Raw genomic sequence first — 27679 nt, forward strand, 5'->3', positions numbered from 1 at the left:
AGGCCAGGCAGGAACAGGCAGAGTGGGTCAAGCTGATAGAAAGACAACAGTAACTGAAATAACCACTTGCTACAGACAAGGTATGCAGAACAGCATCTCTGAATGCACAACACGTCAAATCTTGAAGCAGATGGGCTACAGCAGGAGACAACCACATCGGGTGTGACTTCTGTCAGCCAAGGACAGGAAACTGAGGCTCACCAAAATTGGACAATGGGAGATTGGAGAAACGTTGCCTGGTCAGATGAGTTTTGATTTCTGCTGTAATATTCAGATGGTAGGTTCAGAATTTGGTGTAAACAACATGGATCCATCCTGCCTTGTTTAACAACTGAAGGTGGTGGTGGTGTCATGGTGGGGGGATGTTTCCTTGGTAGACTTTGACCCCTTAATACCAGCTGAGCACGGTTTGTAAAAATAAAAAAGAGTCAGATTTAGCAGCACTCAGTTTAAACAGCCATGGTCACGTCAAAAGTTCACCACCTGCTCTGGCCAGTGCTCTGCAGTTGGTGTCCATGTCAGAAGATGGGCTGACTTTGTCTTTTAATAGAAAGTTATTTATTTATATATTTACAATACTTTAGGCACCTATCTCCACTATGTTTCGTAAACGTTTTCTTTAAGATCTGAATGTAGATATAGATCACTCTGTATAGTTGCCGCACGATTGATTCTAGATTATTTAATTTATTTTTTTGAGCGAAATTTAAGTTAGACTAAAATTTAATGTAGTTTACCCAACGTAATATACGTGCAAACACATTGTTCGTGGACAGAGCAACAAGTCAGAGAGGTAAGATACAAAAACACACCATACGTGGGGGTAACTTTCACTGAACTACCCTCTTTGGCGACGTCCAATGGAAACGCACCCCTTTCGTGTCCGCATTTCTGATTTGCTGATCTTTCTTGTTCGTGTTATGAATGACAGTCCCTGCGAAAGTTTTCCCCCCTTTCTTTCATTATTTCCAAGATCTTTCAAAGTCTATGCAGACAGAGGGCATCACTTCTGATGGTAGATTCAGAGTAGTGTAGCTCGGAAGATCCGTAAGAAGGGGAAGAGTGTGGACGAGAAAGAGAGGGTGCCCTATGAACTAGCCCTCGGAGGAAACTTGGCTACGAACTTATGGCTGTATGAAAAAAATAACTCTGGGATCTTGTCTACGAGTTTCCTTCTGATCTAATATCCAACGTTGTGTTATTTCTATCAATACACATTTGTTGTGGATGTCAATGGTGATCATGGATACTCATATAAGATGGAAAATAAAACGGAGGATAAGGAACATGCACCTTGCCTTAGTAATAATTCTTTTTTTTGTAAGTTCACGAGCGAGTTCAGGTAAGTGCTTCTACAATCACGTAACACCTTTGAAGCAGACATGCCTGCAAACTTTTGCGTTTTGTGATGAATTGACAAAATATGGTTGGGTTTTTCAGTTTAGAGGAGCGTGATCCATGCCGTTTTATCTACATGCAACTATGATTTGCGTTCTAGCGGTCCCCTTTAAATACTTTAAATTCTTCTTGTCTTTGCTAACCAGATTTCCACGCCCTATTTCAGATTTAGGGTAAAACCTCCAGTATTTCTTTACGTTAGTCTATTATTATTATTATTATTATTATTATTATTATTATTATTATTATATTGCTCATGGTTGTTGAATGTGTAATATTTGCATATGCATGCACATAATTCAACATCAAAGGTAACGAATGAATTGTGCTGAGATTTTCAAAGGGTTTCAGTGTGAGTTTTGTTTCTTCAGTGAAATTGCTTTGCTTACATGCGTCTTTTCCCTTTACTATTTCCTGCGCCATCTATTGTATGCCATTATTCTCTGTGCACAGGAAACGAACCGCTATTGACGCTCCTGTCAAAAGAGATACGCGCTTCGTAGCCCACAGACATTCTGTTTTTGATTGTTATATTTAACCCGCATGGCATATAATTTTAATAGGATCAGCAAATTGTGAAACTATTCCAAACTTTGTTTAATAAATATATAGAAAGGTATTTCTAAGTGTCAGAAGGAAACATGTTCGAGGAATTCTCTGTAACAGTTAGATGGAGTTGCTGGAGTTGTTCGAACTTTTGCTCAGTGATGGGCGTAATGGGTTAATATTACCAGTTTTGTATTTCATTAGATGAATGAAATTGAAAATAGACAGATTTTGTATTCCGAATGGATATCCACACAAAATAGACTCGATTGCCATCAATTTAACAGTACAGTATTCGTCCCACTATACGACATATTTGAGTAACCCAACATAAGCATTTTAAGTTTATACATTCGGAACATTTCCAGATGACACTTAATCTTTTTGTGTCACGTGACAAAATATGGTATGAATTATTACTATAAACACCACGAGTTAAATGTCTAAAAAATCTAACCATATTATACGGTCTGCTACTTATACACCTTTAAAGTAGTGATAGATTCACTCATTCTATGAGTTCTGTTTTATTAATAATAACAGTTCAAAAAACGAGTATAACCCAATATTATTGTGTAGTGAAACTGCATTTTTTGTTGAGGGATAAATTTACAGTTTTGAGTCCATGAAATTGTCTTTAGTGTTTTGGTTCCATCCACGATTCAGGGTGGATTGGTTGGCTTCAAGAAGCATGGTCACCACAAGCAGATATCTCGATAAGTGTCTGGTGAAGTTTCTGTATAACATAATACAGGGTCTCATCCACAGCCCAATTCAGAACACGCACAGCACCCATCCCGCAATGTCTGTTTCCTAAGCTAGAATGAAAGGAACGGGGCCAGTGCTGATTATTACGGAACCAGATCCAGACATAAAATACCCATTGGGTTTCAAATATTGGCTGATTTAGTCTTCAAAACAAGGAGATAAAAATAGAATGCCGGTGTCCTGACCCATTAAGTCCTATTGCAAGAGAAAATGTTTGTGTTTCTTGAATGATGTTTTCCTGTGTCTAGCTCAGCATTGTACTGCCATGTAACCCTTTTAGACCAAACCTTCTTCTCAGACAAACAGCTAGGGCTAAATAATCAGTGTTTTTCAACCCAGAGAATATTGAGTCTCCTGCATTGCTCCGTCTATCTTCAAATAGGGCTATGATTGGTGCTGCCTGTAACCCCTTGGATGGCCATTTGATTTAAACAGCCTGTGGGGGAAATTGAGAAGAATACCTTGTCATCTGGGCTTTGGTCTGCAAACGCAATTAGTTACTTGCTTGGCTGTGTTGGTGGTCTGTTTTTCCTACAAGCAGCTGTTAAGCCCAACCTCTAGCAGCAAGACCCCCACATTGTCCATTTTTAGGGCAGGGGCTATAATGGCATTTTTGAGTCAGTTGAATATAAGAATGATTCAGGATATATGATATCAGTATAACACACACACACACACAATTGGAGAAGATTACTATAGTACAACACCAGCAAGAAGGATTTCAAAACCAGCTAAAAGAGAACTATTAGGAAAATTCCTTTATACTACACGGAGTGGAAGAATTTTACCATTTAACAACAACAAACAGCCACCCTGATGAAATTTTAGAGGGGAAAAACTTTATCCATTGCATTATGTTTCTTTTTTTTCCCATGGAAATGTTTGTCATTGCCTAAAACAAATGACTTTCAGTCTATGACTTGTGGCTGTCTGTCTATTGATGAACACATCTGTCACGGAGGAACACTGGTACTGTACTGTACTTATCCAATGATATGAATGACCTCCGTCAGAATAAGACTCAGAAACTCTTCCACCTACCTTCAATTATTAATTAAAACTGTCCTGGTGGGAATATATTGTAATATCTTTCTTGCTGCTATGACACATTGATGCCTATACAGTAAGTATAGATGATTTATGGGTAGGCTTTGATGATGTTATTGGCATGTATTTATTAATCACAAAAAAAACATTTTAATGGTATGCAAATCAGCCCCTGGTCATAAAATAACTGTGTAGCAAGAACAGAATTGTAAAGTTTTTAGTGTAATGTATCTTTAAATGTATTGTTGAATAAATACAGCTTTGTGGTCTCCAAAAGCTATACGTGATCCAGACCAGTTACCCAGATTTTGTAAGACATGTTATTTTTTTAATGAAGAGCAAATATAAAAGTATTGGTCCATCTCCATGGCGATATTTTTCAGTGTCCATGAACACATATGGATCCAATGAGTTCCAGATGTTTTTGTTCCACTCGTGGTAGGACAGCAACTGTGAAATGAAATACGGTTTCATTAAAAAAGAAAATACTCTAGTCTTATGTTGTACAGGAGATTGCTGAAAAATACTTCATGGGTGCTTTTGGTGATTTTGGTATACTCTGGAAGGATCCATGCTTCAAAAACACATTTGTCGGGGGAGAGGTGTGTGCGTGCGTATGTGTGTGTGTCTGTGTGTGTATAAATCTTTGATAGGCACTTTGACAGGCATAATAGCATAAAGAAAATTTAAACATTATTTTCTTTGGCTACCTAAGACTACTGCACAGTCTTGTACACACACACACACACACACACACACACACACGCACACACGCACGCATGCACACACACACATATATATATATATAAGTGCTGAGGGATACCCTTCTTTCCCTTATTTGAACCAATTAAAAATAAATAGCTTAAAACTTTAATATTTGTGCAAATGCAGACACACCCTTGCTACAATGTTTTTGTGTCATATAAAGTTTCCTTTAACTGAGCAGGGTAAGCAGAATTCACGTCTTTTGTTATTGCATTTTAAAGCAAAATGTATTAAACTGAACTGTAACAAACTAACGTACCAGTGCATGTCTTAATGACAACACAGGACCATGGAGCCATGACATCAGACCAGTTAAAGAAGAAAGTGGTGTGAAGTGTAACGTTTGCAGTGCATGTGAGGAAATGAAATGAACTCATACTTCAAAGGGCGGCAGTGCCTGTAATTTCAACTGAATTGAGCTGTTATCAAAGTACTACCTCAACAGCTGCCTAACGTAGGACTGCTCATTCATTCCAGACATTTTACCACATCAAGTCCAATCTATCTTTCATTGTTTGTCTGATTAAAAAAATGGACTTCTCGTCCAATTGTATTACACATCACCCCGCTAAAGACCCCCTTATGTATAAAGTTTAGCATACTGCTATGTTTAACAGAGACAGATGTTTGTGAGCCATAAGCGTAGCCTGTAATGACTCTGGTATTTCTAAGAGTACCACACTGTCCACACATGAAAAATCTATAACGTCATCATTATTTTGCTCTTCTGTGTAGTACACATTAACATAGCTGTAATTGAATGTGGCAAAAATCTGTGGTAATTGGCATGGAACTGTCATGGTGTCCCATCCGTAAGCTAAAGCACGGAGTGGGGAAGCAGGACAAAGACGACAGTCGGGGAGACGTGGGGTTTATTAAGAAGACACACCAGGCGAGGGAACAAACGGACATTAAACGCTAATGATCGGACTGGGGAAAACATACCTAACGCAGACTTAAATACATGGGACTAATGACAACGATCAGAAACAGCTGGTAAACACATGGAATCCACACGGGGTTAATGAGGGGGGTGTGGCACACGGAAGGAGCGGACGATCGGGCAGGACAATGTGATGCAGCTTGGATCATAGTATAGGCAGTGCTTTTAGGGAGAGGTTCATGGTATTGCAGACTTACCGTATGGATGGAATAATGTCCTTTTTCTTTAAATTCAGAACTGAAATTCAGCGTTTGCCGCACATAACCACATGGAACAATGATGTCAGATGCCTCAGTTATGTGCTTTCCATTTATTAGTAGAGAGTTGCAGAATTTTCCTGTGTGGACTGCCAGCTCTGCTTGAGGTCGTTTTATTTGGTGAACAACCTATGCATTAAAATAACTCCCTAATATCTGTGCTAAACAATTAAGTAACCTAGCATTTGCTACACTGATGACAGCTTCAAACATAATAACACATTTCTTGTTTTCAGCATTCGATCCTAAAATTTTCTTTCTCAAGCAGATCTAAGAAAGTGATGTTATGGCTTAAAATCATATTTAGTGCATGAAAATGCAAAGCCAATATCATGAAGATTCCCAGCAATATATACAACTAGTGCAAGTTTAATTCATAAAGCTTTACCAAAGTATTTTGTGGATTGTGTTTCATAACCTGACATTTTTCATGCTGTCTGACCAGAAGAATATTATTTATTTATGCTTCCTGGGATATATTCCCCCATCAGGCACTTAAGTCAAAAAAAGCACATAAAAAGTTATGCGCTTTGGAGTTAAGGCTGAGGCTCCTTCCCTCCCTCCTTTTAGCTGTGTGAAACTGAAAGTTTATGAAGCTGACGAAGGATTGACCGAGTAAGTGAGCGAGGAAGGTAGCGTGTACAAAAAGCAGTATCTGGACACACTTCATTTCTTGATAACTTACCATGCTCCGCCTGTAAGTATGTCATATGCTCCGCCTGTTAGTACGTCATATGCTCTGCCTGTAAGTACGTCATATGCTCCGCCTGTTAGTACGTCATATGCTCCGCCTGTAAGTACGTCATAAGCTCCGCCTGTAAGTACGTCATATGCTCCGCCTGTTAGTACGTCATATGCTCCGCCTGTAAGTACGTCACATGCTCTGCCTGTATGTCATTACCGAGGTAGAAGCTTTTATTCCACGTCATGCGTGGGTGTCACCAAAGGTGAATTTATCTTCTGGCAAGGGTACTCTCGACCAGACTTCCATACGCAATTTGACTGAAAATCAGTCCTTGATGACTTGTTCTCTAAGGTATTGGGATAGCACTTCATAATCTGGAATTCGGAGAAACTTCCAGGCCTTACACTACTGCATTGAATCTATGCTATAAGAGCAGCATAGCCATAGACCCTACGCTGTATCCTACACTGTAGCCCTGACATGCACCTCCCCAGAAATGTAGCAAACACTAACTTAAGTAGGGAAAATGCATAGAAATAAAAACTTTGTAGTGGCACGACATTTCAACTATGTGATTCAACAATTGAATGGCTGTATCCAAATTGAATGGCTGTATCCAATTTGAGGGGCTATTACTTCTAATGCTGCATTGGAAGGTTGACTGCGTCACAGGGTGCCATAATGCTGTCCTATTGCAAAGGCTCCTTCAAATGCGTCACAGCGGTGCCACAAGGCCGTACCATTTCAAAAAAGTTTAATTAATGCTATAGGTGGGTAGCTCTGTGATAACGACTAATGGCATTTTAAGATTATAATGATCACAAAGATTCTGAGCTGAAGGACAAGAGGATTTGAGAATCCACTCTGCAGTTTTCTGGAGTGTGTATTTGGTGATAGTCCAGGGATCGCTGTACTCCAAAAGCTGGAATCCAATAGAGGAGATGTCTAGAGGTGCATCATTTTGCATGCAGCATTTTACTAGCATGATCTGGGCCTGCTGTTCAATAGGTTCACTTCTTAAGTTCTTTTTTTTGTGATTCCCATGAGTAATAATTTGTTTCTCCTTGGATGGAAGAAATCTCCATTCCATGTAGCACTTTGTCCAAGTTTTGAGGAACACTGAGGGAATTTTCATAGAAAACCTCTGGAATCTCTGGAAGGCACTTTTTGCCTTCTTTAAAGCAGCATGAAATTGACACATTTCTTTAATTTTTGATGACTTTCCCAGATCTTTGTTGATCTTGTATTTCATGGCTACAATTAATGCCATTTATTCCTGGCTACACATTGCGGCCTAGTGACCTTGTTTGCTAATAATGCTGATATATGCCTGATACTGCACTTGCTTTGTCTACTGCATGATTACTACGTTGCTGCTACCTTTGCTGTCTTTGCAAATATTCTGGCCCTTAAGAGCGGAGGTGCATCAACATGGTCACTGGGCCCAGGGTGATTTGACGTGAGAGAGCGCCCTACCATTTTCTGCGATATTTTAGCTTTTTCTGCTGTTAGTCTGTTATGTGCATTACGAATTATTCTAATTATATTAAATTACTGTCGTATCACATAAAAAGAACAACATTTATCTTTGCCACCTGGACCCGAGTCAATAACTGCACAATAGTGAAGAGGGTTATGGGTTGAGCCCCTCTGAAGCTATACCTCAACATTATATAAGATTATTTTAACTTCAGAACACTGTCAAAATAGTTTATCCCTCATAAAAGTGATTGTCATTATTGACACACCATAGCACACAGTGTAAAACAAAATGTGTCCTTTGTATTTTACCCCATACGTGACATATCTGTGAGCAACTATTCATTTAGTACCCAGGGAACTTGCCCCCCCCCCGCCTTCGTCAAATGCAAGAGTAGTGTATAATTAACAATGTTAAAATATTTTTATTGTGATATCGTCATTTCATTTAATTACAATTACTGCATGGAAAGAGAAGTACTGACTTTATCTGAAAATGATGTACTGCTCTGGAAATGTGGTTATGGGAGACGGATGAATAAAAATATGTCATCTGATCCAGTGCTTGAAAAGCTTTTATATTTAAAAATTCCAGACCATTTTACAGGACAATGAATTTTATGTAGCAAAAGTTTTGTCTATAATGTAGCAGCAGAAGTTAGTCCAGTGAACCATGAACTGAATTAGATCCTGCTCCTCTGTGTTTCATAGATGGGAAATTCAAAGAAAGAAAAATGAATATACAGATTAGTACACAACAACAAAATGCAGCCATCTTTTATCTACATTCTTCAAATAAGACTTTCACATTGGCCTCATCAAGTGAAAATCTCCTGAAAATATTTTTGGATTTTTTTTTTTAATTTGGTGTGATGAACAAGTTCCAGTTCAACAGTAAAGATAAAATGAATGTTACGGTTAGGGCTAAAACATACTTATGGTTTTCATGATATAGTAGTTTTCCCATTCTCATTGGTATGGTAGCTTACCAGTTTATCTCTTTCTAATGTTGCCGTGTTAAATATTATTCAGTATTAACCATTAATTGTTACAATGTCAGAATAATTTGTGATTTAACTGGATAGAGACATGCATTTTTTGAGAGACGGAAATTAGTTTGAGTATTCAGTGCAACACAAGGTACATACCCAATATACTATGAAATAATATTTGCAGTTTTAGGTAACAATGATGTTAATATGTGAGATGTGTTAAGCATTAAATCTTGGTTATAAAAAAGGTTGATTTACTTCCAAATTTTTCTTGACCGTGGAAAAATGTGTACTAATGTTTTAAATCCATGGCTGGTACTTGAGGAAGGGAAGGCTTTAAGTAGATGGGGGCCTGACATCATGCTTTCAGCACCATGTTGGCTTTGACTTAGATGACTAGGGGCTCTCTACTAGACATTATGGCCGGTTTGAGGCTTCTGCACTGTAATCTGTGCTCTGCCGCAGGGCCCATGTGGTCGTTTTCATATTGCTGTACGTTTTGATGTTGGGCTGTGATTCAGCGCCCCTGCTAGTGGTAAAGAGCTCGCCGTTAACAGCTGGCAAAAGGCAGGGGGGAGGAAGCCTGTGTTGTGGTCTCGTGACAGACTGTGACTTTGTAATGTAGAGCAAAGAAAAAGAAAAAAGAGTAAAAGAATGAGTTAATAAATGAGTTTTTGGAGAATGAAAGGAGGTATGGTCATAAAATTGCTTCTGTTCAGTGTAATCCTATATAATAAGGAAGGCAGCATTTGTTTTGTAGGGAAACATAACCGTAAATAAACAGAAAACGGTTCTTGGAGTTGTGAAGCTCGCTAGCTGCAGATTATCTATTTGTTTGTCTGTCCATTTGTCCGTCTGTTTTAAATTTTTCTGCAAATAACAACACAGAACGGGGGGGGGGGGGGGGGGGGTGCATCTTTCATGCAGTTCTGAGGGGCCTGTGTAGTGTTTGTCTACTTTTTATTCTAATGAGGGAAAATGAGGCAGAACCTTTGCACAAAGGCAGTAATGTGTCTACACGATGGGTTGCTCCCTTGTAATAGAAATTGCATTAAGTTTGAAAACAAGAAGAAAGTGAGACAGCAAGGCTGTGTTTGAGGATGGGATCCCATTGAGGAAAGTCAGTTCTGTGTGATACACGTGAAAAGTACCTACGTAATATGGAGAGAGTAATGGGAAAAGACTGCTAGAGTTCAAAGTACACAAATGTTATAAACATATATTAGCATTATTTGTGATCCAAAAAGAACAGTGTTTGCATTTGTGCACATCAGAGGTGGAATATGTGACCCCGGTAGCGACCATGTTTGCCCAGCAGCCTGTGATCTGTTCAGCTCCGGCTTAATTCATGTTAAACTCTGGTTGCTCATGTACTTCAATTTGTTTTCTTACTGCCGGTTGATACAGTTGAAATTTACCAAACCTTGGCTTCCCTCACATAGAGGACTTCTTATAACTTTTTCCTGAGTTGTGGCAGCAGATTTCTGATTCATTCTAGTGGCAGGATTTGCTTTTCATCACAAAAAAAAACTATTTCTCAGTGTAGTGTCTCTGAGAACTGTAGCCCTGCCACAGTTCTGAAAGATTTCCAGACTCCTCCCAACATGTCACCAACCAGACTGCTCAAATCAGCAGTTTCCCAAATGGGGGACGACCTTGCCACCTTGCCGTTAAGGTATCATGGCATCCCAGTTACATCTCTGTGCACTTTTTAAAAAGCACAACTGTGCTTGTAATGATGCTGATGATAATGGTATTATAATTAGAGGTGTATCGATCCGATATCGATCGGTATCGGCACTGATCCATAGCTATTTAACGGATCTGCTATCGGTCATATGCGGCGATCCACTTATTTAGTTATCGGAAGTCTGTAAAAAGATAGCTCCTATTTCGCATTAAATCGATTTATAAAGTCAATCACACAAGAGCTCTTTATTATTTTAGTTTGTTGCGGCGTTCAAGGTGAACGTTAACTCACTCAGTGAGCGTGAGCGCGGTGACTCCAGTCCGCTTTGACGTCATGCGTATACCCTATGCAGCACGCGGAGCGTAAGAACATTAGGGTGATAATCTGTGAGTATTTTACGCTTTAAGCAGTTACTAATAGTAATTTGCAGTCTTTGTAAAAACAAATTTTTGAGAGGTGGAAGTAGCGTTTAGTGGAAAATCCCACATGATTGTTCGAGACAACGCGAGCAATACGAAAAATTCTATGGATGATTTGGGAGTCGCCAGCTTGGGCTGTTTCGCGCCCTCGGTAGAGCTGGTGATACGGGAGGGGTTGCGATCGCTGCGAAGTGTGACGATGTGGGAAAAACTTTGTGGGGCATTTTAAGCTCTCGCCACTTGCATATTCAAATTGAACTCTGCAAAATGCCTCAGAAACGTTTAAAACAAAACGTACAAACCAGGTGGAACAGCATGTTATATATGTTTGTAGTAGTCTAATTAAATATTTTTTGGCATATGTGTATTTAGGCTACTTGTTTAAAGACATTAATAATATCTGAAATATTAATATGTATCTATAATATATGTATTATATTAAAATATTAAAGTAAATAGAGCTCTTGCACTGGAATCTGTATCGGTATCAGCAGTTCTGCATCTGAATCAGACGGGAACTGAAAAAAATGTGGATAGGCCCATCATTAATTATTATTATTGTTCCACTCAAAGATTTTTATATTTTCCATGACAGCTTTAATACGTCTATTCTTATCTCTATCTCATTAAGATACCCCGGCCACAGGGATTTCTAAGTGATCACTGTTGTACTCTTCTCAGACTTATCTGAGCACAGCAATAACCGGGAAGCTTTGAGCAAACACGTCATACCGTTAAGCATATGCATACTTAAAGACAAACATGTCCAGTCATACATTCACATATTTTTATTAGTGGAGTAGGAGATGTTAAAATTTACGGATATACAGTGCTCACAGAAAGTCTTGGGGGGCTTATGGGGCTCAGTTCTGTAAAAATGTTGCAAATGTACTGGTTTCATAACATAAGTCTAAACATTCTAAATATATCTGCACAGACATGTTCTCTTAATTTAGTGTCAGAAAAGTTGCCATTGTGCTATTAATTGCAATTGTAGTCAGTTGCTTCCAAAAGGTTATTAAACACATATGTTTGGTCCATCCATCATTTTTTTGAAACCGCTTGTCCAATTCAGGGTCGCAGGGGGTCTGGAGCCTATCCCAGAGCCTATGGGTGCAGGACAGAGAACAACCCAGGATGGGGTGCCAATTCATTACAGGGCTCACTCACACATCATTCACTCATACAGGCAACCCTATGGGCAATTTGGCAGCTCCAATCAACCTCAGCATGTTTTTGGACTGTGGGGGGAAAGGAGTATCTGGAGAAACAGGGAGAACATGAAAACTCCACACACGGAACCCGGGTCCCAGAGGTGTGAGACAACAGTACCCCCCCCACCCCCATGTTTGGTGTTTTATGTTATTGCAAAGTTGTTACTAATTAAAAAGCATCCAATGAGACTTGTCAACTCACATTTTAACTCAAGAACAGCTCTTTTAGAGCTATAATATGGGTTTCAGTGTACTACTTAATTTTTTACTAATGTTTTATTTTTTTTAACTAAAGCAATGAATGAACACATGATTTTTGGTTTAAAACCAGTGCATTTGCAATATTTTCACTGAGTCTCAAGACTTTCTGTGAGCAATTTTTATGCCATGATATGATACCAAAATGTGTATTCTGTACACACATACTTCATTACTGCTGATAACTCTCCAGGAGCACCACACTTATAAGCAAATGTCCTTTCAAGGCAATAGCTTGTCATAGTCATTCTAAGCAGGGAACAGAGGGAACAGCTGTGGACGCAGCCCTGGTTTACATGAGGTTAGGCTGAGAAAGGGGCAACTGATCAATCATCAAGCAGTTAAAATCAAAGAAACTTGGCATTTACTACTGGGGATGTCAACACTGCGCCTTTCTGGGGTCCAGCTGTAAAAGAACAAGAGGAATGGTGAAATGAGGGGGCGGGGGGTGGGTAAGGGGGGCAGGGAATTAAGTCACGGGTTTTATTTCTGACCAGTGAGATTTTCTCTGAGGAACACTGATAAAATGTACATCTTGTCATAAAGTTACTGTGTGAATGGGGTGTGAAGTGAACCACCGCAGATGGAGGTTCCACAATGAAACAGACCTTACATTAAGATAGAGTAAAAAAATGCATGAAATGAATCAGGGGAGAAGCAGCGTAAACCAAGAGAAATGAGCCCAGCCACCTGACTCTCCCTGCTGAGGTCAGTTACTTTTGCACTGTTGTCTCATGCGCAGTGTCTGTCTTTCCGGTCCTAACACACATCTTTCAGCATGAGTTCACCAAAGTATGTCACATTCATTATATTCTTATAACCCAGACATATTTATTGCACATAAATATGATGTGGAAAAATCTTTGTTTGATTTACTGACGAGCTAGCATTCATCAGCATAGGGTGGTGGCATTAATGTAGAAGAATGCATTGGGACAGTTTGATGCAGTTTGAGTTATCATCTGAGTGTGGTCTGTGGAAGAATCACTGATCTGAATCACCAAAGAATGGTCACATACAGCCACCAGGACAAAATGTTCTCAGGGACATTCAGAATCCACAAACCACTGAAATTATCAGGCTCCGCATTCATTCTGAGGTAATTAGCCCATCCCTAAACTGCAACTGAAGTTCCTGTGTGAGATAAAGGGAATGTATACTTTTTGTTTCACTTTAGTGATGCTATATAATTACAAAATCTGCTTTACTGCCAGTATTTTCAGCCCTCAAAAGCTGCACTTAATGTCAGACATTGTGAGACAAATAACACCTATTGTCAAGATTAATTAAAATTTATAGCGGTGGAAGGCATTCTGGGCCGGCTGAAAAATACTTGTCTACTTGAATGACTGTTTGCAGAACTGTGCCCTCTATGTGAGGCATGGATAGGGAATAGAACTTCCCTGCAGCCCACAGCACCTTCTCCGGGGCCTTCCCTGCAGCCCGCAGCGCCTTCGCGGGGCCTTCCCTGCTGCCCGCAGCGCCTCCGCGGGGCCTTCCCTGCTGCCCACAGCGCCTTAGCGAGGCTTTCCCTGCTGCCCACAGCGCCTTAGCGAGGCCTTCCCTGCAGCCCGCAGCGCCTTCGCGGGGCCTTCCCTGCTGCCCGCAGCGCCTTAGCGAGGCTTTCCCTGCTGCCCACAGCGCCTTAGCGAGGCCTTCCCTGCAGCCCGCAGCGCCTCCGCGGGGCCTTCCCTGCTGCCCGCAGCGCCTCCGCGGGGCCTTCCCTGCTGCCCGCAGCGCCTCCGCGGGGCCTTCCCTGCTGCCCGCAGCGCCTCCGCGGGGCCTTCCCTGCTGCCCGCAGCGCCTCCGCGGGGCCTTCCCTGCTGCCCGCAGCGCCTTAGCGAGGCTTTCCCTGCTGCCCGCAGCGCCTCCGCGGGGCCTTCCCTGCTGCCCGCAGCGCCTCCGCGGGGCCTTCCCTGCTGCCCACAGCGCCTTTGCAAGGCTTTCCCTGCAGCCTCCAGAGATCATATGGCCCAAAACGGGATATTTGCCCCCACTCACGTTTCATGAGTAACACAGAAGACACCAATGAGTCTAGTTTAAGCCAGGCAGTTTGGCAAACTCAAGAGAACTGAGCAAGTTACCATTAGGTCTGGATTTTATTAAGAAACTGCTGTTATTTTCAGGCATTCAGAGTAATTCATCCAAAGATTTTGTTTCCTGTCTTTTTCCTCAGTATGTGTGCATCTCGTTGTTACAGCCAAAGTTTTGTTGTTACAGTTAGCTTGTACTTTGTGACTAATATGGGTAGTGGTTAAGCACACGATGTAGCTTGCGAGGCATTTCAGTAAAAATAAGGTTTATTTCTATATCACTGCTGTGTGATACATGTTGCATTCTTTCAAACTTTTCCCCCCAAACCAAAAGGCTACGCTTTTCCCAAATGTATATGAATTCCTTATTTTGTGATGATGGTGCCTGAAGTTCTGGAGATGGACAACAATCCAGTTTTGGCTGCTGCCATAAAGCCTGCCTGTTGTCTGATCAATGAGAGGACGCCTCCGCAAAGCATGTACTTGTTATTCTGCAGAGATTGTTTTCATATCCGGAGCAGGCCTCTGAGCGCCACACGTTGCTGCGACACCTTGACGCTAATTTCAAAGCGCTGCTGAAGTGACAGTCACTAATCTGCCAAGTATATAGTGAAGAACAGACCACGAGTAACTAGCCATAAAGAAGAGGCTTCTCATATTACAAGCATGCTTAGGGGTGACAATGCAATCTGCTGGCCATCTGACATTGGTATGACATCAGTAATGTCTGTATGGTGCATGGACCGTTCATGCTTACTGCGGTGGGAGCAACGAGGATTTTTCAAGACATGGAAAATCTAGGTAAACATCGCGGTCATATAGTTTGGACGCAGAGATGGACCTCAAGGGCACCTTGGCACAGGAATCGTGGCATGGAGAGTAATCAGAGAATCATATAAACCTGGTTTTGACATGCAATATGTATACTTTTCTTGACAGTAGTAACCAAAGTTGTTATCCATACCCATAGCTAAAATGGTGCATTAAAATATTCAAATTTTAAATTAAGGAAATTATAATTTTTTACCCTGTTCTAATGCTGAACACTGTACTTATTAGACAAGACAAGCAATGATTCATCAATAACGTACAACATCTCCATTTGTTTCCAAAATAGGAAGGCCTGATTGGTTGGACCCAGTAAGACAACAGCCTGCATTCTTTCCTTAAAGTCTAAATCCATATTAGGCTAATGATGGCTATACAGTTTGTGCCATTAAATGGAGATGTACAGAAATGTAAAATTTAATTTGGAATTCGTAAATCTTTTATTCTGACAAATGTAGTGCTAGCCATATTGAATAATGTTGAAACCTTCACAGAGTACGGATCATCCAGTTTAGAATAACATAATATAACTTTAGATTGGTAATCTGATAGCTTTGCTGTATTAGTCTGTATTGATATGTTGATTTGGTAGCTTGTATTACCTAATGTACTATTTTGTTACTAATTGCTTTCACATTATCATGAATGTCGATCCAGATGGGCGCTCAGTGAAAGAGACCCTGTGTCCAGTGCTTGGGGAATGTTTCTTTTTTATTTGCACGGTGTGGGGTCTTGCTTTGTGGACATCCGATCCCTCTTACCTGCATCTGTGACTATGGAAATGCCACAATGAGCTAGCTTTTCCCATTTTATTTATTTGTTTAATAAGAACTCAGATGTCCAGCCTGCAGACCCATGTTGCAGACTAATGCTGGGGAAAGCCGCTTGCATTAAGCTGATGTTAGACACTGATAGACAGGGAATGTCACAGTGTACAGAGAGGTTTTCCAAGGGGAGAAACCCGAGTCTCCCCTGGACCTTGTGCTGTAACTGCAAGAAAAGCTTCATGGTCTAAGGTTGGCTTTAGCATGAGGTTTCAAGTCAAAGATTTTTGTATGATCAGATTCAGACCTTAATATCTGTGTATTGAGTTTTGCTGCTTTTATTCATTGCTTATAGAAAGTTCACATCTAAATATAAAACAATTAATCATACACCTATGCCAAATTGCTTCCCACTTAATGTTTTTTTTCTTTTTCTTGTGTCTCCACTACAGAACCTGCAGATCTACTTAAGATATTAGACTTTCACAGTTTACCTGAAGGCGTAACAAAAGTAACAGGTCTTTGTGCACAAAGAAAGTCATCGTCAGGACCTGATGTAGCTTACAGAGTAGCCAAAGATGCTCAACTCAGCGCTCCTACCAAACAGCTCTATCCTGGTGAGTATTTCGTCGTACTGGAATAATACACAGTGAAGTGATTCATATCTAAAGAAGACCCCCAATGTGTCTCACTTCCCAAGACGACTGCCATTAATTGAAAGCCTTGACTTCAGTTCTCCTGCTGATTAACATGTTTCTCCACCCTATACACCAGCCCAGTCAGATAACAGTTTTAATTCTGACATTCTGGATCTGACAAAAATTATAGATCCTGTGCTTTATTCCTGGATTATTTGTAAAAATGCTACTGCATATTTTTTTCTAGAAAAATATATCAGATGCCAGCTACAAAGTCATATAATTAATTTGTTTAAAGTTTGTCTAGATTGCATGCCAGGATAACATGCACAAACATATGTTCTCTACGTAACACTGATAAAGATTTTAAATGAGTTACTTTTAAAAGTTATATGAAATATTTTACTTAAATAGTGTAGTTTTGCTATACTAATTGAAACACATAATGGAGTAACTCATTTTGGTAGTATAACGTTATCCATCAACTTCAATTAAAACGAGTTTTAGGAGGTATCTGGGAAATTCAACCTAAGCATTATTTAAAGTTTGAACTTTTAGCCTTTACCGCCTTGCTATTTGACAATGATATGCATAACCTCTAGATCAACCAAAAAATAACTCCGTCATTTATGGCAGTAACATCAGTGCTTCTGTGCCAGAACAGCTGTTCTGTCCCCCTCTGTAAAACGTGAGAATTCTCTTTCTGACTAAAAGCTTTACTTAAGTTAACTATTAGCCAAATCCCATCTCTTGAATGATTATACTTTGCCATCTTTAAAAGTTATGATGCTTAGAAAAGATCCTTTAGTGTAGCTTCAGCTCTCCAGCAGGCTGGGAATCCCCCCAAATCGCAGCCTTCCTTTTACATGAGTCATGCTTATTCTGTTGCTCACCCAGACTCCAAAAAAAAAAATGTAGATGAGAAGCAGACCAATGATTCCCCTTTTGGATACTGAGCAGACGTTTGCTTGCTGTGAATGACGTGTCAGTGGAGAGCAGAGGGGGTGTGGAAGCTCTGTAGGGGGCTTCAGCCGTGGTGCTGACGTGGCAGTTAATCTCCTGTTTCTCCTTTGGATGCTGCTCCATCAACTCATTCCTCCTTTTCTATGTTACTCTAATATTCGTAACAAAATGGTGCAATCTTGGCAGTATCCGTGTTTCTTTAAAAAAAATCATTCTTTTCATTCCTTCAAAATGCAAGCTTTAAGAACACAGCTAATAAAATCTCTTACAATGTATAAAAAATGCTGTATCGGTATATTTATTTTTTTCATTTGGTGTCAGTATTTCATCTATAATGTATACTTTACATGTGTTTATTAATCAGACACTTTTATCCAAAGCAGCATACAAGTAAGAAAGCAGGTCACCTGCAGTTAAGGTCAAATTGAGAGTTGGAACCAACAACCGTTTATGTATATACTGTGTAGAATCAGCATATGCATTGCTGACAAATTTTCAAAATGAATGAGCCAAGACATGGGCCTGCTGCATCTGACATGCATTATTGATCACATCATTTGATTTGACTTATTCACACTTATTTAAGCAGTACATCAGTCTTTCTTGCATGAAGACGACATGCTGTATGACCTGCATGGATCGTTGAAAGTATGAATCAACAATTATTACATGCACAGCTGCTTCCAATTCCCTCTGTCCTGGAACTCCACAGGTAGGCAGCTCTGCAAACTGGTGAGGACCTGCTAGACTTTTCTAGCAGATTGTATTTTGGATCTGCTTTAATAAAATGTATAGTTAATGTTTTCCAGAAGGCAGAAAGTGAGATCATTTATTGCAGTTTGGTATTTTCTTTTCTATGCCACTCAGTATTGATTCAGGCCAAGTCTCTGGTTTTAATTATTGCCACAACTCAACTGCTATGGTAGAAAATGGCTTCTTGTAATGTTCCCAGATTACAAAATTAGGGTTATTGTACTGTACTGTGACACCAAATAAGACAGAATTGATCATTGCATAGATCTGTTTGCTGTGAGCCTTTTCTTCTTCCTGTAAGACTGATTTCTTACATTTCCAAAATCATGTATGTCTAGTTATCCTGTTCTTTTAAGCACCACGCACTCTGCGTTGTAACAGTTGTAAGTACTAAAAGATTTCATTTGGATTTAGGGAGATTGAGTAAATAAAAAAATATTTTGTCATAAGTCAGAAGGCACACACATTTCCCACATTTGAAAAGCTTAAAAAATCACTACTGATTTTGTTATTTCAATAATCCGAAGATGTTTTCAGGTGTTTCAGGAATTAGACGTTACTTGAGTGGTTATTGTAACTGTAAGCTAAGATCATGGATTCTAGAATATTGACATGCTCGGCCACTAGGAGCCACTTAAGGTTCTTGTTCAGAGTCAAAACCGCAACCGGCTGTATTCTGCTGAGCTGGTTCTTTACAGTGGAGAGAAGCTCTCGCAGTGTGTGCTGGAGACTGTCCACTACATACCCCCCCAGCTGCCCTCCCAAAAACACACTTCATTGCTGTGCACATTCAGTCCTCTCCTGCACTGCTGGTTTTTGATTGCCCTTTGATTAGAACATAGCCCTCTCACATGTGTGTGTTGGGGCGGGTGGTGGGAGCGGGATGGGCGATGGACAGCAGGAGCACAGCCCTCATCCCAAGCTGTCAGAGCCTAGCTCTGTCTTCTCCACGCCGTGCAGAGTTGGCAAGAGTGGCTCGCCAATTACTGGCAAATTCAAGCCTATAAAAACACTGCATGGGGAAAAAGTGATACACTGTGTTCAAGACAGACAAAGCCTGTAATCATCATCATCGTCATCATCATTATTATTATTATTATTATTATTATTATTATTATTATTATTATTATGTGCTGTAACAAAACTGTCAGAATGTCACAGTAGATAAGTCTTTCATAGGTTTTAGCTCTTCCTTAATCTGGCTTCTCCCTAAAAATAGATCTGAGTCCTATTTCACTGATTTCACAGTCATCATCCCCGTCCGCCACCTTTTCCCCGTGGCTGACATGTCATCCATCATTCTCTTATCTTCCTTGTAAGTAGGATTCCCCCTTCCTTGGGGTCTGACTGAGTTCTCCAAGCCTCTGGCAGTTTTTCCGGAATGTTCCTTGTTCCATTACAAGAATATTTTAAATCTGAGATGACAGGTATGTTGTTATCACAGAACACTCATGAACGCTACCTGCTTGACTTAATGAAATGTTAGTAGAGGATGCTCTGTCTCGTAGCTGTATATGCAATCCTGCTCTTGTCCATTTGAAACCGTCTGCCTACTTGAGTGTAAAATGACCCAGCCACATGTTTTAGGTTGAAATGCCCATGGAGTGAAATTGGATACTCACTACCTTCCCTAACTAATTTTTCTGCAACAGTTTTATTGAAATTCTACTCTGTCTTTTAAAGAAAGCTTAAGTTATGTATAATGCAACTTTATATGTTCTTACAGTGGAGCTGTCTGTGAGCTAATAAAACAGGCAGCAACAGCACTTTTCCTGAAAGAAGTGCGATTAACACGTTCAGCTTTTCCCAGACTGTTAAAAAGAGGTGATGGTTGTGTTTTATCAGGGACACTGATAAAGATTTTGGGCCCCATGAAAGCGTATGATATTGGTCCCGTAACCCAGACCAATCCAATTATGCTCCAAAATGTTTCGGGTTCCCCTCAGTTACGGCACCCCCAGTGATTATCTCAAAGCCTTTGCAAAGACTGTAGGGATTTTCACACTGTATTCTACTCCAAGGGCATTAGCACACTTTGCCAGAGAACTGACTGTAAGCTGATTAACCGGCTTGGAATGTACATTTACATGAACAGCTGCCCATATTATTGTCTTAATGATGAATCATTAGGGATTTTCTCAGGTTGTCACTGAAAAAATAACTATTTAACTTTTTTTTTTGTTCCATTGACCTTGTAGCCCATTCCAGGTTTAACCTAAAAGTAGCTACCTTACCCACAGCCTGGCGGCCCAGCCCACAAGCCTGGAGTGTCCCCTGGACTGCATGCCAGTGTGTTTGATGTGTATTAACACGTGTGTGTGTGTGTATATGTATGTATGCATATGTGTGTGTATCAACATATAATCTACACACACACACATACACAGACATACACACGATTTGGCATTTTAATACAACCTGAAGAAACTTGTAACCCAGGCTGAATTCCACTTTAGCCATTGGAAAGGTATGTTCCACAACAAACCAGATTGGTTTATTATTTAAGCTTGGTGTGTGTTTGACAGTAATAGGAAGGAAAACACAGGGTGCTGGAAAGGGGTGGAGGCCATCCCATCCTCCAGAACCGCCCCTCCCCTGCTGTGCACACACTCCTCGATGCCCGCACAGAAACACAGAAAGGCCTGCAGTAGGCAAATCGCTCATGGAAGCTGGAAGATATCATGCAGGCTTTCTGGCACCCTGACCTCTTCTCCAGTCCTGTACAGAGTCGGGTGTTGCACTTAGCAGGCTGTTTTGACACTAAAGTACTTCCTCATTACGCTGTCCAGGAGTAGAGATGTCAGTGTTAAGTGACATTCTGATGAGCATACACCATCAGTGCCATAACGAGCTGCCGATTAACCGGCACTGAATGGAATTTCCAGGTCATCTGTTCTCCATATGTCTGTCGGGACATAATGGGAAACATTGAAAATGGCAGAAATGTGAAAGTGCCAGGGATTGCAGATGGATTAACTGAGGATGGGAGTGCTTTTTAAGGCAAGACCGTGACCTTTGCCCTGTTTTTTTCAGGGTTTACAATGCATCTGCCATGGAAAGTCTCTTGACTTTTACCTTTTGGCACGGTCTTGTACTTGAAATCTGAAACCAGACCTTATATTTTCCAATGTTGCGAAGAGTGTTACATCAATTTGTGTAATTTCTTCAACTATGCATCATAATTAAATGGCCAGTTTCTTTAAATTCTATAGTGCTGTAGTAAAATGCAAAGTGTGCATTCAGTCACACAGATGTGCTTATTGTGGAGGAATCTTTGCCTGTGAGACGTAGCGAGTGAAGCGAACCCCAAAGAGAAACAAACTGGGAACCGACACTTCAGCATCTCCCAGCTGGCGCTCTCCCAGCGTGTGCTGCCAGACCACCATAGCTAAATGGAAAAGCCATTGCCCACGTGCGCTTTGGCCAAAACAAACCCATGCTCCTTCTTTCCTTGCATCCTCACCACTAGCTGGCCGTGATCCAGTTCCACTCGGGGCAGAGTGAAATTACTCCTATAAACTCAGGTTGGCTGATAACCTTCTCTGTCTTCGGCTTCATGGTTCTGCTCCATCTTCTGCTTTTGTTACATCAGTCAGGCCTGGCTCCTCATTTCAGTAAAGACACAGGACTGTAACCCCAAGTGAAATGTTTTAAGGCCTTGAATATAACATTGTGTAATTTTCCCATTTTTGTTTTTTTTAACATTGTAATTTTCCTTTAATTCCCTGCATATTCCTCCCCGGCAGCCTCGGCTTTTCCAGAAGATTTCTCTATCCTGGCCACAGTAAGGCCAAATAAGGGCAGCCAGGCCTTTTTGATGTCCATCTACAACGAGCAGGGCATTCAGCAGCTGGGCATGGAAGTGGGTCGCTCACCGGTCTTCCTGTACGAGGATCACACAGGCAAGCCAAGTCCTGAAGACTACCCGCTTTTCAGCGGACTCAACTTAGCAGACGGGAAGTAAGTCCCGCTCAGTCGCTCACTCACATCATCTATTGCTTAGTGCCAGCAGCTTCATGCTCAGATAAATATAAATAGATAAATAGCAATAGTAGACTGGACTTTGAAATTCCAGGCAGAGACATAAAAAAAAGAAAGAAAAAACTGCGAAGTCCTTTGGTTCCATTTCCCCATGAAGCGGATGGAATGCACATTGATCGTTTTAACATTGCATCTATCCCAAGGCTCCAGAAACTGTAAAATAATCTTGAGAGAAATAAAGCTGAAACCCCTCATTCTTTATTGGCTTTGTTCTGTTCCAAATGATCACTGTATTGTTTTCCACTGGGTTAAACCAGGCAGTGACTGACAAAACGGTATATGGTAGGTAAGACACTGCCTGCGGGGAAAATACTAACGTTGTAAATCACATCTAAATCAGTTTCACACTACATCTGTGCATATCTGCTATGTGTCTTCTGTTCATTAGATGTCTTGGTGGATATACAGTGTTGTGAGAATCCAGATTTTCTTTCAGACTTATGACATACTTATTCAGAGGACACAGGACTGAATGCAGAATGTTTTTCTATGGGAAAAACCTTAAGCCCAACAATATCTTAACCCCTAACCCAGCCCTAACCATAACCATAAGTAATTAAACAAAATACAAGACTTTAGGCTTTTTCGTTTTTTGATCTCCCCTTGTGGTGACTGAAAAGGTGATTCCCACAACGTCAAAACAACACATTTTTATCACATTGTGGGGACATTTGCATACATCACACACACATACACACACGCACACACACATAGAGTCCACGGGAGGTGTGAGGTGACAGTGCTCTTCACCATGCATCTGCAGAGTGGATCATAGCAGATATTTTTGCTTTGGAAATTGGTTATCTTAGGTGATAATGTGGATTTCAAAGTTTTCAGTTTGATATTGTTTCTAGCAAACAATTTTTTGCACTAAACTGAAAAAAATAAATGGGCGTGATTCTCTAGTATCACATATGTTTTTCAAAACGTGAAGATGACCGGTGTCTGTCTTTCAGATGGCATCGCGTGGCTGTTAGTGTACACAAGCAGACTGTCTCCATGATTCTGGACTGTAACAAGAAGATAACGAGGTCCCTGAAAAGGAGCCCACATCCCATTATCGACACTAAAGGAATTGTGGTTTTTGGAACTCGGATCCTCGATGAGGACGTCTTTGAGGTATGTTTATTTTATTTGTACTCTTATAATTCTGTCTTATGAACAAGTTTGCTGTTTTGGTTTTTCATATTTCTTCAGAGGAGTTGATTATAGATTCAGAACAGTTTGGCTTTTTATGGAATTATATTAGCAACATCATTGCCGGCATTCCAGTTTTTTAGATTTGTCTCAATACCGTTTCCCCTTTTTCAAAACACTTAATACATTCAAAACATTTAATCCTTTAATACTTTTGCATTGCTTTGATACAAAATGCATTCAATCACCACATCATGAATTCATGAATACCTCTCTCAGTCAATGTTCAACACCAGCAAAATTATGTACAACTACAACAAATTTTTCAGACATTTACATACTCTGTTCAAAACAGTTAACTTTCAATCATTGTAGGTAGAAATATGTTTCATTTTGACAAATTAAACTAATAATTATACATATGCTTGAAATTAGATAGATAATTCGGAACTTAGCAAAGGTTTACTCATGTTTTACCTTGCAGCCGTATAACTGTCTATACAAAAATTGTCATATTTGCATTGCAATGTGTATGTATGTAGATAAAATGTTGATTTCGCATAAGAGATTTGTCCACTATTGGTGCTGTATATGTTTTTTAAATTTTGCAGTGGAACATCAAACCATGCATAAACAGAAGACATAAAGACACATAATATATGTATTTCAAGATGCTTCAGTTTGCGTTTTTTAGTTGATGGTACAATGAATGACACAGTAGTATTATGGGAGAGAGCGTATGCTATGGTTATGGCAGCATCAATCACTTCTGGGTGAAGTATGAAATGTTTGGGTGGTTGAAGTGCATTTTGCACCAATGGTTGCCTGGTGTGCTCAGGTGCGTTTTGTGAGTCATACTGTGTGAAGAGTTATGATAAAGTGGACATGATATTGAAATATGAAGTGTGAAAATTATTGGAAAAACTGTAAATGCTATTAATGAAACAGGAGCCACAATAAAATCAATTTTCTATGCTTAATGAACACAATGAATGAACCTTACAGGTTTCCCGCGGCCCTCAGAAGGCAATTATTCTCAAAAAGTTAATAATGGGCAACTTTTTTTTAGTATTTAGTGTTTGCTTTCCTTTACATTCCTATGTTAATAGACTTGATGTGGACATGCCTCGTGTGTTTGATGTGCTGCCAACTCTCACCTGCATCTGCACTGAGTAGCCATGCACACGCAGGCCACCTGCATCTGCACTGAGTAGCCATTCACATGCAGGCCACATGCATCTGCACTGAGTAGCCATTCACATGCAGGCCACATGCATCTGTACTGAGTAGCCATGCACACACAGGCCACCTGCATCTGCACTGAGTAGCCATTCACATGCAGGCCACATGCATCTGCACGGAGTAGCCATTCACATGCAGGCCACATGCATCTGCACTGAGTAGCCATGCACATGCAGGCCACCTGCATCTGTACTGAGTAGCCATGCATACGCAGGCCATCTGAACTGAGTAGCCATGCATACGCAGGCCATCTGCACTGAGTAGCCATGCATACGCAGGCCATCTGCACTGAGTAGCCATTCACATGCAGTCTACGTTGCATTACAGGATTTCTTTTGGTGCTGACAAGGATATCTTAGAGATTGAAGGCTTGATGTCTTCTGTGAGCAAAATGCTCCGTTTGTGAGCAAAATGTGCAACCAAGATCATTTCATATTTTTTGAAGTTTATCTTTGGCAGATAGGGATTAAACAGTATGCTTTGGGTATTGTGTTTCTTTTTTGCATAGGAACATTTCAGTTTTTTATTTATATAATGCCTTTTAACAGAGTATGCTTGACACACAGTATAAAAATGCATTTTTGATCAGTAGTCTCTATCACATTATGTGCTTCGAAACACAGATGGGATTGGATTGATGATTTTACTGTCACAGCAGAGTGTGATATCGTGGGAAATGGCAGAGCTGTTCTGGAAAATATAAACTCTTCCTTATGTTATTCCAGCACCAGCTGGAAATGATGGGAGGGCTATCATTGTTTTTCATAACTGAAAACAGGCCACATATTTTCCAAATTATGGAGGGGGAGGGGAGAAAACAGAACGAGAGGTTGAATAATTGATTGATTTATTGGGTAAATTCGAGGATTCAAGTCTTCAAAATTCCCAGAACAGAATAAAAAGATTGATTTCTCAACATCAGCTGAAACTGGTATTCTCCACAATCAAGACTGGGAATATTAGATATCACACCAACCAAGCCTGGAAAATTAATACTGAGAGGAAAGAGAATAGATCTCTTCAGGATGAGCTCCAGCAGAGCTAGAAACATCATGGCTTGGATGCCTGGGAGGTCTGGTGCCAAGGTTTGTTAAGTCATGGGATGTTCTGAAGAGTAATCCGTAACACAGAACAGTGAGAGGACATGAGAGGCTCTTCCGATTTCTTGTGCAGTAATTATCTTTCAGTTTTCTTTTGCTTTATCCTGTATGTGTCTTTGTGGTGGGTATTTTTGTTCTTGACAGTTTTTGACGTTGCTGTTCATTTTGCCAGAAATATACAATTGGGTATGGAGTAGAACAGCACCATTATCTAGTGAAACTCTGAGCATGCAGCTGATCACAAAATAGTCATGCAGCAGACTTTCTCAAGTCTCTAGCCAACTGCTCATCTTCTACACCATGCAAGACATGATTTTATATTTTATTAATTGATGTTCTTTTCACTTTAGAGCATGTTTTGTTTCTCTTGCGTTTAATGATTTTAGCTTAAGATAATCTTATACAAGAATTACCCACCTTGTCTTTTTTCTCTCTGAAAAAAAGTGAGTACTGTGTATGATGGTTCCAAGCTGTTCCTAGACCTGATTCAAGTTAAGTCAAAGTAAGGACAGAAGCAGAAAAAAAGGGAATTTTGAAAGAATTAGACAAGCATGTTGCAGTTGTACAGTTTTTGAAATCCAGAAGGAATGTGGTTATGGGAGAGGAGGTTTCTGCTTCATTTAAGGGGTTTTATGTTTTCAAGCTTTGCCACTCAGCAGAAGCTCTCCTCTCTAGAACTACCCATGTAAATGCAGAAATGGAAAAGTAAATTTGTCACTCATACACAGTGTAAGATGACCTTTGTACGCGCGTCTGCAAGGGCAATCCATAATATGGTTCCCGAAACCGATGTACCAACCTGCAGGGAGGAAATGGAAAAACAAGACCGTGTGCTTAGAGGGAAGCTCACGATTTATGTGTCTGTCGGGCTCTAACGATGGAATCAGCCGACGGAATCCAGCAGCTGCCGGGCCCCAGTGTTGGGGTGCACCTTTGAGCCCTCAGGCAGGAGGGAGCGAGCAGAAACAGAGGTGAACGGCATCTTGATCTGGGACCTGGAAAGTATGAGGTGCTCTTCCCATAGACATTGATGTCAGCTTTGGAAGGGCGACTATGTTTGGATGACATCATGGTGGAGATTTTTCAGAGAGAGTGTCTGATAGGCAGAGTGAAAGAATGGGAGGTCCCACAGAGTGCAATGAACAGGGGATTACTACGGGCAAGTATAAACAGTGCGCTTCTTTGCCAGCACAGGGAGCCAGGAAAAAGCTGTAAAACACAATATTGACTATGTTGTGGAAATCTCACCACTAAAAGAATTTTATTTAGAATGATCCTTATCATTAGTCCTTCTATATTCTCCCTTACTCGCCAATTTCCTTTCTCCCCACCTTTCCTCTGTTACTAATTAGCTACTCTTCATAGATACCAGTTCAGAGTGTGATACATTTATAAAAACCATTTCATTACAACTTAAAATGAATAGACTTGTAATGATGTTCATAATTAAAAAAAAGAATCTGCTGAATTTTTATGTGAAAGTTAATCTCTGCCTGGTGTGTAAACATACAGTCAACAACTGAAAGGTGTCAAGGGCACTGAGTAGGACCTTGTGCTGTTCTGGTTTCTCAGTGAGTCCTGGAACCTACCTGTGGCATGTAGGGTGACTGCAACTTAGAGGGCATATCGGCCAAAGAGGGTGGCATACATCTGTGCTGGTGAGCACCAAGCATTTCCTAAGAAAGGACCTTTATCTAAATCTCCTACAATCCCACTGCC

General features: G+C 40.4%; 1 protein-coding gene across 3 annotated transcripts in view; it reads left to right on the forward strand.

The window, feature by feature from the left end:
- The first annotated feature begins 955 nt into the window (after positions 1-955).
- col5a1 (procollagen, type V, alpha 1) overlaps positions 956-27679 on the forward strand; it is a 74973-nt gene continuing 48249 nt past the window's right edge. For all 3 annotated transcript variants that reach the window (XM_049018870.1, XM_049018871.1, XM_049018872.1), the window contains exons 1-4: positions 956-1342; positions 16539-16703; positions 22187-22400; positions 23438-23600. In XM_049018870.1, coding sequence (XP_048874827.1) covers positions 1228-1342; positions 16539-16703; positions 22187-22400; positions 23438-23600 — 657 coding nt within the window. In that variant the 5' untranslated portion in view covers positions 956-1227. The remainder of the gene's footprint in view (positions 1343-16538; positions 16704-22186; positions 22401-23437; positions 23601-27679) is intronic.

Source organism: Brienomyrus brachyistius, chromosome 7 (assembly GCF_023856365.1).
Source record: "Brienomyrus brachyistius isolate T26 chromosome 7, BBRACH_0.4, whole genome shotgun sequence".
In the NCBI taxonomy this organism is placed as follows: Eukaryota; Metazoa; Chordata; class Actinopteri; order Osteoglossiformes; family Mormyridae; genus Brienomyrus; species Brienomyrus brachyistius.